The sequence below is a fragment of the Budorcas taxicolor genome, chromosome 23 (assembly GCF_023091745.1).
Source record: "Budorcas taxicolor isolate Tak-1 chromosome 23, Takin1.1, whole genome shotgun sequence".
Taxonomy (NCBI): domain Eukaryota; kingdom Metazoa; phylum Chordata; class Mammalia; order Artiodactyla; family Bovidae; genus Budorcas; species Budorcas taxicolor.
In genome coordinates this window covers 19,357,770-19,373,243 of record NC_068932.1, presented here as the reverse complement: position 1 = coordinate 19,373,243, position 15,474 = coordinate 19,357,770, and the positions used below count along the sequence as shown (strand labels likewise).

The 15,474-nt window shown below is 41.6% G+C and overlaps 1 protein-coding gene across 1 annotated transcript in view; it reads left to right on the top strand.

Moving 5' to 3' along the window:
• The window catches only part of HPSE2 (heparanase 2 (inactive)), a 688,998-nt gene that overhangs the window by 540,836 nt on the left and 132,688 nt on the right, over window positions 1–15,474 (top strand). Inside the window, exon 9 of the mRNA XM_052661035.1 lies at window positions 1,488–1,602. Coding sequence (XP_052516995.1) covers window positions 1,488–1,602 — 115 coding nt within the window. The remainder of the gene's footprint in view (window positions 1–1,487; window positions 1,603–15,474) is intronic.

Sequence of the window (15,474 nt, the reverse complement as noted above, 5' to 3'; positions counted from 1 at the left end):
CTCAGGAAACTTCTTACAGAGGAAGATGAAGACAATTCCAGAGCTAACCATTCTATTCTGAAAAGCTATGGAGAAGCCGGGGCTCTGGCCATAGTCATTTGTTAATGCCCTAGACCTGGGATGTGCATACAGGATGTGGGTTTAAAGAGGAGAATGAATACTCTTCCCTCTCTCTTTAGAGTTCCTTCAAAAACTACCCATATACTGTAAGGAGAAAATCAAAAAAACTCAGATTTACTAGTTAGTGTTTATTTGTTGAATATATATTCTTTATATTTCACTGTGCTAGGCTCTGTAGAGGTCACAAGTAGGAATTTGATAGCATTCTTGTAAATGTGTAGGTACAGTTATTTACATACTCAGTCCTTTACAAACGACTTATGTCGCCTCACAGGCATTTTTAAAAATCTATTCTTAATGCTAAGAATAAGATCTAGCATTTACAGTTGATGAATTCATATTGTTGGATGAAAAATAAATGAATGAACAAATGGGATTTTATCACATGTACAAATGCAAGTATTGATATCTAGATGCCACTAGAGATAGGGATTCACGTATATGTGATTATGTATTTACTTATTATTTGCCTCTTCATTCATTCAGTAAGCCTGGGGATAGAGAAAGACAAACTTGTTTGTACATAGAAATACTTGTTATTTGTTAGAACCTACTGTATTTGTGCTATTTCATTGGTGAGAACACTGACTTAGGAGGCGTCAGCCCAGAATTCATGTTACAGTTCTACCACAGGTCAGCTAAAACTGTGTCTCAGAATCTAAAGCAAAGCTAAACCTGTTCTCCTGATTTCACAGTGTGCCCAAATGAACAAAAAATAAGAAAGACAAGTAGCTTAGCCATGTGATATTCCAAAAGCATTTTCAGTTCCCTGGGTTACAATGTCCCAGTCTGAACAACAGCAACGAAATGGTTCTACTATATTTTTGTCAGATTTCTTTTTGGATTTATAAGTTTTGTCTTTGCATTTTACTGTGTGTGTGTGTTGTATGTGATTCATTATTAGTAGGTATTTGTTAGTTTTATCAGAATAAAATATAATTGTCAATGTGGAAAAGATTTGAAAATATTTTAATAATATTCATTCATAATGTAAAAAGTAGCAGTGGTCTTTAGTATTAGAAAGGTCACTGGTTTGGAGCTCCATATTATTTCAGATCTGGGGAATCATAACTATGCATGATTTGTCCCTAGCATGTAAATGGTGATTCTCAGAATCCTAGAATCTAATTTTATCCAGATCAGTTTCAGCTTAGACTGTTGAGCACCTATAGTGTTCCAGAAACTGTGATGGTTGTTCGGGGTACAAAGCTAAAACATGTCTATTCTTGATGAGCTCGTACCATCTAGGGAAAGATAGAGAACTAAGTAATTATCATTAAGTGGGCCAGCAGAGGGTATGAATAAGAGTTTTTGAATGTATTGATTTTAAATGTATTGATATGGTGTTTTTCCCCCTTGCTTTTCAGATGGTTGAACACTTTAGGAATGCTGGCCAATCAGGGCATTGATGTTGTGATTCGGCACTCATTTTTTGACCATGGATACAATCACCTTGTGGACCAGAATTTTAACCCATTACCAGTAAGTGTAAGATCAAGATTCCCACTCCTTTTCCATGTCCTTCAGTTATTTGGATCGTGCTCTGATCCCCACTGGGAGAATTTTTCTCCTTCTGCTACTCATTAATTTCACAAATTGGACAGAAGTATTTTTGACCCATTTTACAGACTTTTAGCTTTACCTCCCAGACATACCCCAATATATACTCACAGTGTATACATATGGGTTTATGTATATACACATTTATGCATTTATATATATTTACCACTATTATTTTAACAAACCTTGTGCAGTTGAGATTCCAAATCTACTTGTGGCCTGTTTGAACTCTGCTTAAGAGTGATTTTTCCAGATTGTTTTCTTTTAATGCTAATAGAAGACATTAGTTAACGTCAGATGCAACATGTTGAAAGCAGATGGGAAAGTGTGGTCCAAGATCAGGTATAGTAGAAACCCATCCCTTGGAGAGTGGCTTAAGTGCACTTACACTGGATGTTGATCCCTGTGTGATGAGGGGATTTGCCCAGGGTGTCACCTACTCTAGGAGAGCAGAGGAAAGCGGAGGCTAAAGAAGAATGGCAAGAGCAAAGAACTGGGTATGTCCAGTGACTTTATTGACTCATCAAAGAAATTCCACTTAGCCCAGAAAAGCTGTGCTTATCAAAAATATTATGTGAGTTCTCCTGCTTACAGACATCTTGGTCATGATAAAAGGTGAGTCCTCTCATTAGCCCATAGAACGTCAGAGCTGGGGTTCCCCTTGGAGATGCTCCAGCTCCACCTCATGTAACAGAGGGACTGGTAGCCTGGGTTGGGGGAGGGGTGTATAGTGCCAGCCCTAGCGCCTGCTCCTGTGTCCTGGCCCAGGATTCTTCCTACAGAATTACTGCTGCCCTGGGGTCCACAGTAAACAAACCGAGCTGGGACCCAGTGAGCATTCCTGCCCTTTGCTTCCCTCTGCCCATTTCCACCTTCCGTGTTCAACTCACCACCCTCACCCCAGCCCTTAACCAGGAAGCCTCCAAGCCCAGAACGAAGAACAGCTTGGCACCCAACAGCACCATTTCCATGTCTCAAAAGAATCCCTCTAGTTAATGTACTAAGCAATTATTATATCTCTGATTGTACACAACTCCAATTAAGTCACAAATACTAAAGCTGACTGGCGCAGTTGCTTTTATGCACAAGGCCAGGATACCTCTCTCTTTCAGCGAGTGGGGGACTGGGGTATGGAGGGACAAAGAGGAAGTTTTCAGTTTGGAACCATAGGGGGTTCTGTTTGTTCATCGTTTGTTTTGAGCTCATAAACTTGTGGTGATAAAACAAAATAATGATTAGAAAAGCATCTATGAAATGTAAGCACTGAACAAATATAATGTCACACGAATATAACTATTTATTGACCATCAGGCACTGGGGAGGAGACTAGTAGTAGATAACTGAATAAATAGTAAGAGGGGGTCAGTGAGGGCTTCTTTAGAGTGTGTACAAGGAAGTCTTCTCTGAGAAGGTGACACTTAAGCCAAGAGTCCACCGACAAGAAGGAGCCAGACATGCAGATTGTTGCAGCAGGGCTTTCAGGCAAGGGAAGGGGCTAGTACAAAGATTCCAAGGCAGGAACAGAGTTGGCATGTTTGAGGAAATATAAGAGTGCTAGAGTGCTGGGGGCCTGGCAAGGAACAGGGGGACTGGTTGGACACGGGGCCAGCTTGGGTCAGATCACACAGGGCTTTAAAAGCTAAAGGGAGTTTGACTTTTATTGTAAGTAATATAAAAAGCCACTGGAGGGTTTTCTGCAGGGAAGTAACATAATCTAACTTATATTCTTAAAAGATCACCCTGGTATAATTAATGCATCAAATGTTAGTTATATGTTTAAAAATGTGGATGTTTGCATGAGTGCTAAGTTGCTTCAGTCATGTCCAACTCTTTGTGACCCTATGGACCATAGCCCACCAGGCTCCTCTGTCAATGGGAATGGGTTGCTATGCCCTCCTCCAGAAGATCTTCCTGACCCAGGAATCAAACCTGTGTCTCCTGCATCTCCCGAAATGCAGGCAGATTCTTTACCACTGAGCCACCAGGGAACCCCAAAATGTGGATAATACTTAAAATTTTATAGGGCACTTTCATATACAGTGGGCTTCCCTGAGAGCTCAGTTGGTAAAGAATCCACCTGCAGTGCAGGAGACTCCAGTTCGATCCCTGGGTCAGGAAGATCTGCTAGAGAAGGAATAGGCTACCCACTCCAGTATTCTTGGGCTTCCCTTGTGGCTCAGCTGGTAAAGAATCTGCCTACAATGTGGGAGACCTGGGTTTGATCCCTGGGTTGGGAAGATCCCCTGGAGAAAGGAAAGGCTACCCACTCCAGTATTCTGGCCTGGAGAATTCCGTGGTCTGTATTCCATGGGGTTGCAAAGAGTCAGAAATGACTGAGTGACTTTCACTTTCACTTTACTTTCATATACAGCACATCAGTAATACTCCAAACATTCATTCTTTTCCTCTGTTCATCTTTTTTCCTGTCTTTCCTTCCTTCCTTTATTCCTTCCTTCATACATTCAAATCTCATTCACTCCCCTTGATCATGTACTATATACTGAATACCATTTCTGACAATGAGCCACAATGATGAACCAAAAAGACAAGGTCCTTGAATTCCTGGAGCTTATAGTCTAGTGAAGCATACTAAGAAGTGGAAAGTGTATAAACACATAAATAAGATAACTGCTCTTGGACATAATTGCTCTAAAGTGAGCCAAGTGACATAAGTGTGCCTTTATTTTGCTGAAGAGACACTAGGGTTCTTTGAAGTTGTTTAGTGGCTTATGCAAGGTCAGACAAGTAGTAAGAGCTGGAACTCAGAATTTTTCAGTTCAAAATGTTATTTACTTTTCAACATGCCACACTATTTCTAGCAGTACTCTCTTTGGTGTCTGTGATGTGGTCTGAGCCACTGTTTGTCTCAGAATTGGGTTTAGAGTTGGGAACAGGCATCTGGAAAGAAGAAAACGTATGGTCTTTGGGTGACTAGACAGTCTTGAGTTCCAGAGCTGGACAAACCTGGATTGCGTATCAAATCTCTCTGTACCTTTGCATGGCCAGCTGTGGGTTAAAGATGCAAGATCTCATGATTTTGTTTTCCCCAAATGAGAGATGATATAGGTGACTTTCTTTAAAAGCTTACCGTGAGACACCTTGATTGATAGGTAGTAACGGCACAGAGGTTCTTTGGAAGCTAAAACAAGTCCTATTGATTTAGCACAAAGGCTCAAGTGATCTGAGCAGCTGTATTTCTGGAAACACCAAGTTCTAATAAAGAAATTGTATGTAAAAGCACTTTAAAAGGTAGCAGGCTTTCTTTTTATCTTTCTTTGGGCTAATAAATTCTGCACCTTATAAGCAGAGAACTTGGCAGCTGGGAGAGTGTGTCCTAAGTCTCCTGGAAAGAGTTTACCAGGCTAGACCAGGGCACCAGTCTGACAGACCTCGCCGGCCGGCCCCTGGGATGTGTAATGGAGACACCTAGAAATCATACTGGTTGCCACTTCAGAGATTTGTACAGTTGAGGTCCAAACACTGCTGCTAAAAACTTTGGATTTTACATTGTGATTAAATCTTCAAAAGTGTTAAGAGTTTGTGTGTGTTAGTTGCTCAGTTGTGTCCAACTCTTTGCGACCTCACGAACTATAGCCTGCCAGGCTTCTCTGTCCATGGAATTCTCCAGGCAAGAACACTGGAGTGGATTGTTATTCCCGTCTCCAGAGTTAAGAGTTTAGGGCATTAGTAAGTTGTTTTTTGGTTGCCTCCCAGAAAAATCAGTATTTTCTATTCCAGTTCCTTCAAATTCGGCATTTCAGGAAAAGATCTTATTTGCAAATACTACTTTTTCCTGTTGTTGTTGTTATAGGGTCTTAGCCTAATGGCTTCCCAACTCATATACCATATTACTACTCCACTAACCCAGTCAGCTGAGTATGTAGGATTCCAATCCAGTGGCAAAGCCAGTCCAATCTAAAGGAAGAGAGAATATTGACAGTAGCTCTTTTAAAAAAAACCAAAACAACCTATTTTGAGAAAAGATCATTTTCCACTATAGCCCATGTTCTTTCTGGCTGTTCCTCTAGAGAAGTGCCAACTCTCCTCCTGTTATGAGATTTTCCTTCTCCTGGGAAGAGGAGAACATTTAGTCCAGCAGTGCTTCATCACTCGACTCCCACCCCTTTCCCCTGACCCCCTTGCTATTGGGAAAGAGGGAACGTGTGAGTCTCCACAGCCTGTCGACTAGTCATGGGCTCCCTTGGGAATAAGGGATGTTTGTGCAGAAGAGATCTGCACATTCAGTGGACATAGTCCAGACCCCACCAGCCGTGGGCATTTCTCCTAAGCGAGGGTTTTGGAATTTAGCTTGCTGTTTTGTTTAAGAGCTTGATTTACAGAGCTTTCAGGGAAAGGAATGGTGAATTACTAGTCAACATCTTCTTAACTCTCACACTGACCTAGCAGATATAATTCAATTCAAGAAAGCATTGACACTTGAGATGTGTCTGGCTCTAGGCTAGGTATTCTGGGGACATGCAGATAAATAAGATTCAGTTCCCTCATCTGTAGAACTAACAATCTGGTGTGTGTTTGTACTTGAGGGATTATAATTTAGTCCTTTACTTAGAATGAAATAGAAAGCAATTCTCATCGGACAGCCTTTTCTATACTGAGTATAGTGGTAGGGATATTTACATTTACTGACAACATTCTTTTTTGCTGACTATCCCTTATGAACAACAATAAACATTCACTTCAGCCCAGTACACACTTATTGAACCCTCGCTATGTATGTTGTTCTAGAATACAGTCAGTAGTCATGGATTAGTTTATAACTCGCTAATCTATGATGGGACTGAACCTATAGCTGTGGTTCCCATAGCAACATGGCTATTGGAAAGAAACTCTGCATCTTAATGTTATCTGCATAGCTCCTTTAGGGATGAGAACCTTGCTGCTCTAGCCTTGTTTCCCTTTGAAACATTAAGACACTGTTCTTTACGCACTACACAACCATGATGTGGACACAGGATCAGCTTAACCCTGTCCCTTCCCTGAGGAAGACCATCCAGTTATAGACCCACGTCCCGCTGATGCCGGATGTTGCACAACACTGCCTAATGAGGAGGCCTCAGGGGAAGCGGCAGGAAGGAGCCTAGTGCTCTGACAAGATTCGCAGGATCTAGTCCTAGCTCTGCCATCCGTTAGATGTGTATCTCTGGATTTTAGTTTTCTTCCTCACTCAAATTGTAATCAAAATGTCTCCCCCATCTGCCTCCAAAAGACATTGTTATAATCCTTGTGAGAACTAGATATGACAATAGGATTCCAATTTCATATATGCATATACACATAGAAAACTACTGCAAGGGGCTACATCTACATGTCAAAGGGGTTTTATTTGGGCCATGGGGTTACAGTTTACATTTTCTTCTTGGTGGATTTTTATGAAAATTCCTGCAATCAGCATTATTGCTTTCATAACCTGAGCAAAATAAAGGCTATTTTAAAAAGAAAAAATAGAGCAAAAGAATTAGGTGCCTTATTACACTTGTGCTGTATGCTTGATACAGTGCTAGACACTGGAGAGTATCCCTGCCCTCAAGGAGCTTACAGTGGATAGGATTGGTCAGCAGGGACAGTGGCTGAAGTGCTTTAGCAGGACAGGAGAAGGATAGAAGCCTGCCTGGATAAAGGACAGGCATGGGGCATCAAGGAAGGCTTCCTGGAGGAGACAATGCCTGAGCTGGCTCTTGAAGGAGAGGAGCAAGTTAGCCCTAGGAAGAGAAGTTTGGGATCTGGGGAGAATCTTCCAGAGGCAATAATATGTACAAAGGGTCAGAGGCATTAATTTTCCAGAGAGTCATGGTCAATGGTTTATGAAAAATTACTTAGGAAAGCTTTTCCCGTCGGTGTCCATTGGCCACACAGGGTGTGTAAAAATTAAGGAATTTTAAAGTTACGAATCTGGAGGTGGTGGGGCAAAGGTGTTTAAAAAACCTTGCCAAACCGGCCTGTGACCTATTTCTTGGCGTAGCTTCGTTTCTCTTTCTTTTCTTTCCCGTGGGAGCCATCAGGAAGATGAAAGAAGCATAGTACCTGTTTAGGGGTAGCTGTGATGTGAAACCCAATCCTCTCATCGGAGGCCCTGACAAAGACTTCTCCGTGTGCAACCTCCCTTTGTGGGAACCTGCGGCTGCTGAGAGAAGGGCACCCTCAGCTGCAGGATCAATCACTGGGACTTGGGCCGGTTCCACGTCAGTGGCTGCAGTCCCGGGGCTGCATGCCCAGTGGGCACGACTTGCTTCTTTCCTCTTCTGTGCCTCTGAACTCTGGCCTCTCAGACCAGAGCCTGCGCCTGCACCGTGTGACCCGGCACGCAGCTCTCTTTTGCCCCCGATACTTTAAGGAGAAGCCCGTCTCATTTTTAACTACCCGTCCTCATCCGTTGCTTATTTATTAATCCAAATGGTATGAATGGGATGTCAGCAACCCAGGTCAGCAGTTGAACAGCTCACCCTGGTAGAAGCTGCCGTAGGAAGAAGAAAGAGCTCTGCAACCTGGAATCAAAAGATGCAGGCTCCAGGGCGTCACCAGGGTCTTCCAGTTGCCTGAGTTTGCATTTCCTGCTTTGTAAGATGGGGCTAATGTGCTGAAGTCACGAAGTGGGAATATCTGAATGTAGTGCTTTAAAATATTGATTTTGGAAACAGACTGACCTGAGTTTCAGACCCAGATCTACCATTTACTACTGTGTCCCTGGGCGGATTACTTAGCCTCAACAATCATCCATTTCCCTTCATAAAAGGGAGACAATAAATAGTATCTATCTCAGGGCACTGTTGGAAAGGGTTGAATGAACCAATGCATAAGTATCTTTCACCACCTAGAAAGTACTCAACAAATGTCAGCTGCTATTAATATTTTATAAAGTAATTTTGTAAAATGTAAAATTCTGTAAGTTGGTAATAATCATTAATAACTTGAATATAACTGTGGCAAGATAATATACAGTTGAATACTCATACAAATATCTGAAAATCAATCAAGTAACAATAGCCAAAGTATGAAAAGTAGATTTTTGGGGGATAAAAATTAAGTGATGAGAAAATTAGAACAGAAGAGGAAAGCTCTGATTCCTGTACTTGAAAGGAATTGATTGCAAATGGTTAAAAACAAACTAAAAATTACATTTTATTTTCCTCCAGAGAAGATGCTGCCAACCTTTCCCAATGAAGGTAATTAAGGCAGTAGCCTCACTGCAACACTAGCTCTAACACCTTCATCTGGTATTTATAAATGGCCCAATAAGCCCTGGAAACCGTGGTATGTCACATCAAAGCGCTAACGACAGCACATGATGTGAAGCACTGAGAAGCAACAATTGAAAATCTCACTCTGCCATCAACCATTTATATTCCTCCCAGATTGCAATACTGAGGGATTACAGATACAGCAAGTTGTGCCGCAGCCTAAATAAATGAGGGAGAGGGAGAAGAAGCAATTACAGCCCCACAGTGTTTGAGCTTAGCAACAGAGCGCACCGCCCCCAAAGCAACCTTCAGAAGATGGAGGAGCATGACCAGCCCTGGAAATGAGAAAAGCTGCACCTCATCCAGCTTCATCAGTTCACCTGAAATGCTGGAATGTTACCTAAAAATAATCTGACTAGAAAGCAAGGAAGGGAGAGAGGGAAGAAGAAAAACAAAGATAGGAGAGGAAAAGTGGAATGTCTTTTGGTAGGTTGTAAATGTCTTTTGCCGGTGGCACAACATGACAAACTTGAGGTTTTTCATGATATTTGCAGACATTAAGGGCACAGTGGTGTCTGGTTATGACATTAGGAATAGAAATCTGATAGAAGTCACCATGAGAGCCAAACATAATACACTGTTTTTTCTAGCTCAGTTAATGGGATTCATTTTTGTTTGTTTAAATAAAATCTGAAATGTTTAAAAATAGGAATAGAATATTGTCTTTAATTCTTATTTGAATACACTACTCTATTTACATATGTGTGTGTTAGTCGCTCAGTCATTTCCGACTCTCTGCAACCCCACAAACTATAACCCACCAGGCTCCTCTGGCCATGGAATTCTCCAGGCAAGAATACTGGAGTGGGTAGCCATTTTCTTCTCCAGGGGATCTTCCCGACCCAGAGTTCAAAGCCAGGTCTCCCACATTGCAGGCAGATTTTTCACCTTCTGAGCCACCAGGGAAGCCAAAATCTTAGCAGTCATTAGGTACCTTACTCACTAACTTTCAACTATTACCAATCTGTTCATTTCGTCTCTGATCCGGTTTTCAGCACTAAAAAGACTGAATAGAACATATCATTTTGACTGACTCTGAACTTGACTTGAGCAGACCTAGCTTCTACTCCAAATTCACTGCCTTTATCTTAACCTCAAAATCTTGGCAGCTTTTCTTCATTAGAACAGTGATTCTTAAGCCTATGCTCGTTATAGTAACCTGTGTGCATGCACGAATGCATGCTCAGTCATGTCCGACTCTCTGCAACCCCATGGACTATGGTCCGCCAGGCTCCTTTGTCCATGGGGTTTCCCAGGCAAGAATACTGGAGTGGGTTGCCATTTCCTCCACTAGGGGATCTTTCTGATCCAGGAATCAAACTCGCGTCCCCGGTCTCCTGCATTGACAGGTGGATTCTTTACCACCGTGCCACATGGGAAGCCCTATAGTAACCTATTGGGCTTAAAAAAAAAACCTAAGCCACCCCCAAGGATTCTGATCCAGTTGGTCAATAGAGGAGGGCAGATGTTTGTATTAAGCTCCCCCCTGATTCTAATATGCAGTGAGAATTGAGAACCACTGAATTAGAGTGTGCCATTTACCCTGATTAAATTAGAAATTATCCTTTCCTTTTCTTGTACTCTTGTGTACCCAGCTGCACTTCAACAATCAAAACAGCAAAAATACTTTTATAACTTCATTGATTTATTTGACTGTGCGGGGTCTTCCTTGCTGGGCAGGCTTTTCTCTAGTTGCAACGAGCAGGGGTACTCTCTAGTTGCAGTGCCCAGGCTTCTCATTGCAGTGGCTTCTCTCGCTGGAGAGCACAGGCTCTGGAGTGCTGGGGCTTCAGTAGTTGCAGCTCCTGGGCTCTAGAGCACAGGCACAGTAGCTGCAGCACACAGGCTTAGTTGCCCCGTGGCGTTAGGGATCTTCCCGGATCAGGGATCGAACCCATGTTTTCTGCATTGGTGGGTGGATTCTCTACCAGTGAGTCAAGAGGGAAGCCTAAAATATTAGCAGAATTTTTAATTCACTTGTCAAGTATTTATTGAATGTCTATTATGTGTCAGACAGTTTTCTAGTTTCTGAGGAGATAGAGGTAAAGGAGAAAGACAAGCTCCCTGCCCCCATTGGAGATTACAGTCTGGCAGGGAGACTAAAAATAAACAAGTAAACTAACACTAAAATAATTAATACAATGTTCAGAATGGTGTGTAGGAAGCAGACAGGCTGTGAAGTTGAAGAATAATGAGGAGAGGATACCTCTTAAGAAAGTGTGACTGAGGAAGTGTGCACTGAGGAAGCAGCTGTTGGAGAAGCTGGTAGAAGAGCAGTGTTCTCGCAGAGTGAGCAGCGCCTGCAAAGGCTGAGGAAGGGAGAGGCTCCATCACACCATGGCCAGGCAGCGGGCACACTGCTGGGCACAATTTATCTCAAGCTCCCCACGCCTGATTCCCAACCCTACCTGCGTAATCACCACTTGGCAAACCACTTTGCTTCCTGTCTCTTCCTGTGAATAGTGGTATCCCATTGCCTGCCACTATGTCTAGGGTCCTCGACCTAGCCTGTTGCCTACTCCATTTCCCTGTCACCAACCTGGCCATTTTCATGTGCACCCTCTGCCACCTCTCAGCAGGATTTGAAATAAGAATAGCAGAATAACAATACTTGTGGAAGCTGGTGGTGAACATTTGGGAGTTTGTCATACAATTCCGCTTTTGTGTGTGTGTTTAAAAATTTCGATGATATTTTAAATGTCTTCATGCTAGGGTGTTGTGAAAAACAATAAAGTAAAGCACAGCTTTAATTGCTCTGGGACATAAAAAATAAAGTCAGACTCTTTCCTTCCATGTTTACAGTCTCTTTGGGATGACAAAACATAGAGCCTTTGAGAGAAAGCTAATAGCTGATGCACTAAGGTCTGTCTTGCTCACTCAGTATCTCCAGAGCCAGACCTCCACATGGGAGATATTACTGTTGGCTGGAAAGAAAGTGCTAGAGGGGAGAATCAGGGAAGGCTTGTACAACAAGATGTCATTAGTGGACATTTGTAAGATTAGTATCCAACAGATACATGTTTCAAGCAAAGCTTCTTGCCCATAGGGCACCCTCTGCTGAGACAGTGAGAAGGAAGGGGTGCCTTCAAATGGATGGAAGACCAGGTGTTCCAGATCTGATCTCAGGTTCTGCCACCAGCTCATTCATCCCAGGGTACTGGGCACTCTAGGTTCATTGCAAATGTGGGTGTTGAACTCGACCATCTGAGGTCCCCTTCAGCTCTGATGTTTTCTGATTCATTGTCAAGATTTCTATACCAAGATCTTCAGACTTACCTCCCAGCTGAACTGATACTAATAAAACCTTTTAAAATAAAGCTAAACCACACTGTTTTACTTTGAAATCATACAAGGAGTCAGTCCTCTTTTTTTTTTAGGCTCTTGTAACCCCATTATCACTTTTGTTATTAGAATTGTTTGGATACATCTAATTTCCTCTCTCTGACTGAAAGCTCCTTGAAAACATAGGCCATCTCTTATATCTTTAAATCTCCCACAATGCCCTGCTCATAGTCAGTCCTTACTGAATTCTAAAGATGCTAAGTGACTGGGGAATCTGGGGACTTCAGTGCACTGTTCAGTAATGGAAATATGGAAGCAGGCATTTGTTGTCAGGTGTTACATGCACACTGTGTACAGGGAGATAGTCAGCTTGGTCCTTAAGAGTTTGGGCTCTGGAGCCAGATCTGGATGTTAATCCGTTTCCACTGTCTACTTGCTATGTCCCATTGGGAAGATTCCTTCATCTTCCATCATCTGTATAATGAGGATACCAATGGTTCATACATCTCAGGGTTCTTGTGAATGCGTAAGATAGTACCTGACAGTAAGTGTGTAAAAATGTGACCATCATTACCTATTCTAAATATATGAAAATGATTTCTTGGACATAAATTATAGAAATATTTTCTTAGGTCAGTCTCCTAAGACAAAAGAAATAAAAAGAAGCAAATGGGACTTAATAAAACTATTTGTCTTTCACTGTTGAGTTGTAAGTGTTCTGATAATACAGATCTCTTATTGGATATGTGATTTGCAAACATCTTCTCCAATTCTGTGTGTTAGCTTTTCGTTCTCTTGACAGTGTCTTTTAAGCACAGAAGTTTCTAATTCTGATAAAATCCAACTTGTTTGTTTTTCTTTTTCTCATTTGTGCTTTTGGTGTCTGATCAAATTTTCATTCTGTGTTTTATTCTAAGGGTTTTATAGTTAGCTCTTACATATAGATCTCTGATCCATTTTGAGTTAATTTTTTTATATGATGTGAGATAGTGATTCAGTTTCATTCTTTTGCACATGGTTTCTCTCATTGAATTGTCTTGGGACCCTTGTTGAAAATTAGTTGACCATAAATGTAAGGGCTTTTTTCCCCTGTACTTTCAATTCTGTTTAATTAATCTAAATGTCTGTCTTTATGCCAGTACCGCACTATCTTGATTACTGCAGCTTTGTAGTAAATTTTGAAATTGAGAAGTCTGAGTTCCATAAAGAAAACATTTTTCAGTTTCAAAATTGTCTTAGCAACTACTTTCAGTTTTGAGCATCGTGTCAGGTGTTCACAGCTCAACCAAGTGAACTTGAGTGGTTCACCCAAAGCCCCACATTGGGTGGCAAGGTCATCATTACTGACATCACCTATCTCGGCTTTAGGAAATCCTTGGCTCAGTAACCTCAGCCACATTGTCTTTAGGTTGGAGTCACAGGGTTCACTGTCCCCGTTGTCATGATAATATCCCTTTCCTCACATTCCTGGGGAGAGTGAATGAATGAACAATAGTCAAACTATAGTTTTGGTGGCCTATCTCAATCCTACCTCTCACTGCTCAGCTTCTAAATATGAATTTAACTTTTGTTTATTAATAAGCAGGACACTAAGGGACCCTTACTTCCCAACCTCACCCACTATTCAGGTGAGAGCATTCACCACCAGACCCTAGGAAAACTTCTTATATCCCTGAACCTAGTCTGCAAAGCCTTTGTCCCTCCTCTTACATAAAATCATGCCACTGTCTACATCCCATCCTTATCACTGTAGCTGTCAAGAACTGTGAAGGGCCTGAGATTTTTACCTACTTGCAACCTACTATGTCCGCTTTTGCTGCTTCACAAATGTAGGCAGAAAACACAAGACTCTCGGGTCAGCAGCAAGAGATTATATACTCATACACAGCAAACATCAAGAACATTAGTATATTTGCATTGATTCTCCTGGCCACTAGGCCCCACAGGGGCAATGCAATGGGCCCAAATGTATGTTCCCTATGCAGTGGGTTTGAGCTGAGGAATTCAGGACCAAGGACCAAGCACTTTTTGAACAAGCAGAAAATATTGTAGCAAGCAGTACATAAGCCAATCTTCCTCCACACCGAAGCATGTATGGTAGTTATATACTGTGGTCATGTTGACCCATTTTGTTGCTTGTGTGAGTAACTGCATAAACTGCTCTTTATTTGAATACAGATAAGCCTTATAGACTAGCACACTCACCAAGATCATGCAGGAAGAGTCAGAACTGGTGGCCACCAGTTGGTGGCCTCTCCCAACAGTCCACCCCTTGGCCCTGTATATTTTTGGATGAACTCCAAATTTATATCCCAGTGTGACACTCTGAGAGTCACTCTGGTTAATCTGACTGACAGAAGTCTGGGACCAGATTTGTTCAATTTATCTCATATAATATGATGGTTAATTTTATGTGTTAGGTTGGTTTAGTCAAACATTATTTTAGATATTTCAGTGAAGGTATTTTTAGATGAGGTTAACATTTAAATCAGTAAACTTTAAATAAAGCAGATTATCCTCCATAATGTGGGTGGGCTGTATGCAAGCAGTTGAAGGCCTTAATAGAAATAAAACTGACTTCTCCTGAGCAAGAATGAATTCTGCCAGCAGACTGCCTTCAGACTAACCACAGCATGACTCTTCCCTAGGTCTTCAGTCTGCTGGCCTATCCAACAGATTTTAGACTCGCCAGCTCCCATAGTCATGAGTCAATTACTTAAAATCAATCTTTCAGATAGATAGATAGACATAGAGGGAAAGATACACACATAACATCGTAATGGTTATTGGTTCTGTTTCTGTAGAGAACTATTACACATATAGCATTTAACTAGTTACTATCAGAGGGACCTTTGTATCAGTAAAATACTGACAGTATTGTATTACAATTCACTCATTCATCTTTTTTCCTTTTCCTCTCTCAGAAGAGGGAGAAACATTTGTGTTGAAAGAGATTGTGAAACTCTGGGTACAGAGACTTTATTTTAGTAACCTCTCTGTTCCTCAAACATAGTACACACTCAATAGAGGCTTGTTGAGTGAGAGGGACTGGGTGTGTCAGTACCTGACTGGCATTCTTCTATTGCCTATGGTTGCCTTCCTGAACATCTCCATCCAGCGAAAATGCCTAGCTATCTTTCAAGCTGCATATCACAGATAAAGTTTCACAAAGCTTTTCTTGAATTCTTCTAAGTGAATGTTTTCTCTCTTGCTTCTAAATTTCATTAACATTTTATCTGTATTTACTTTATGCATT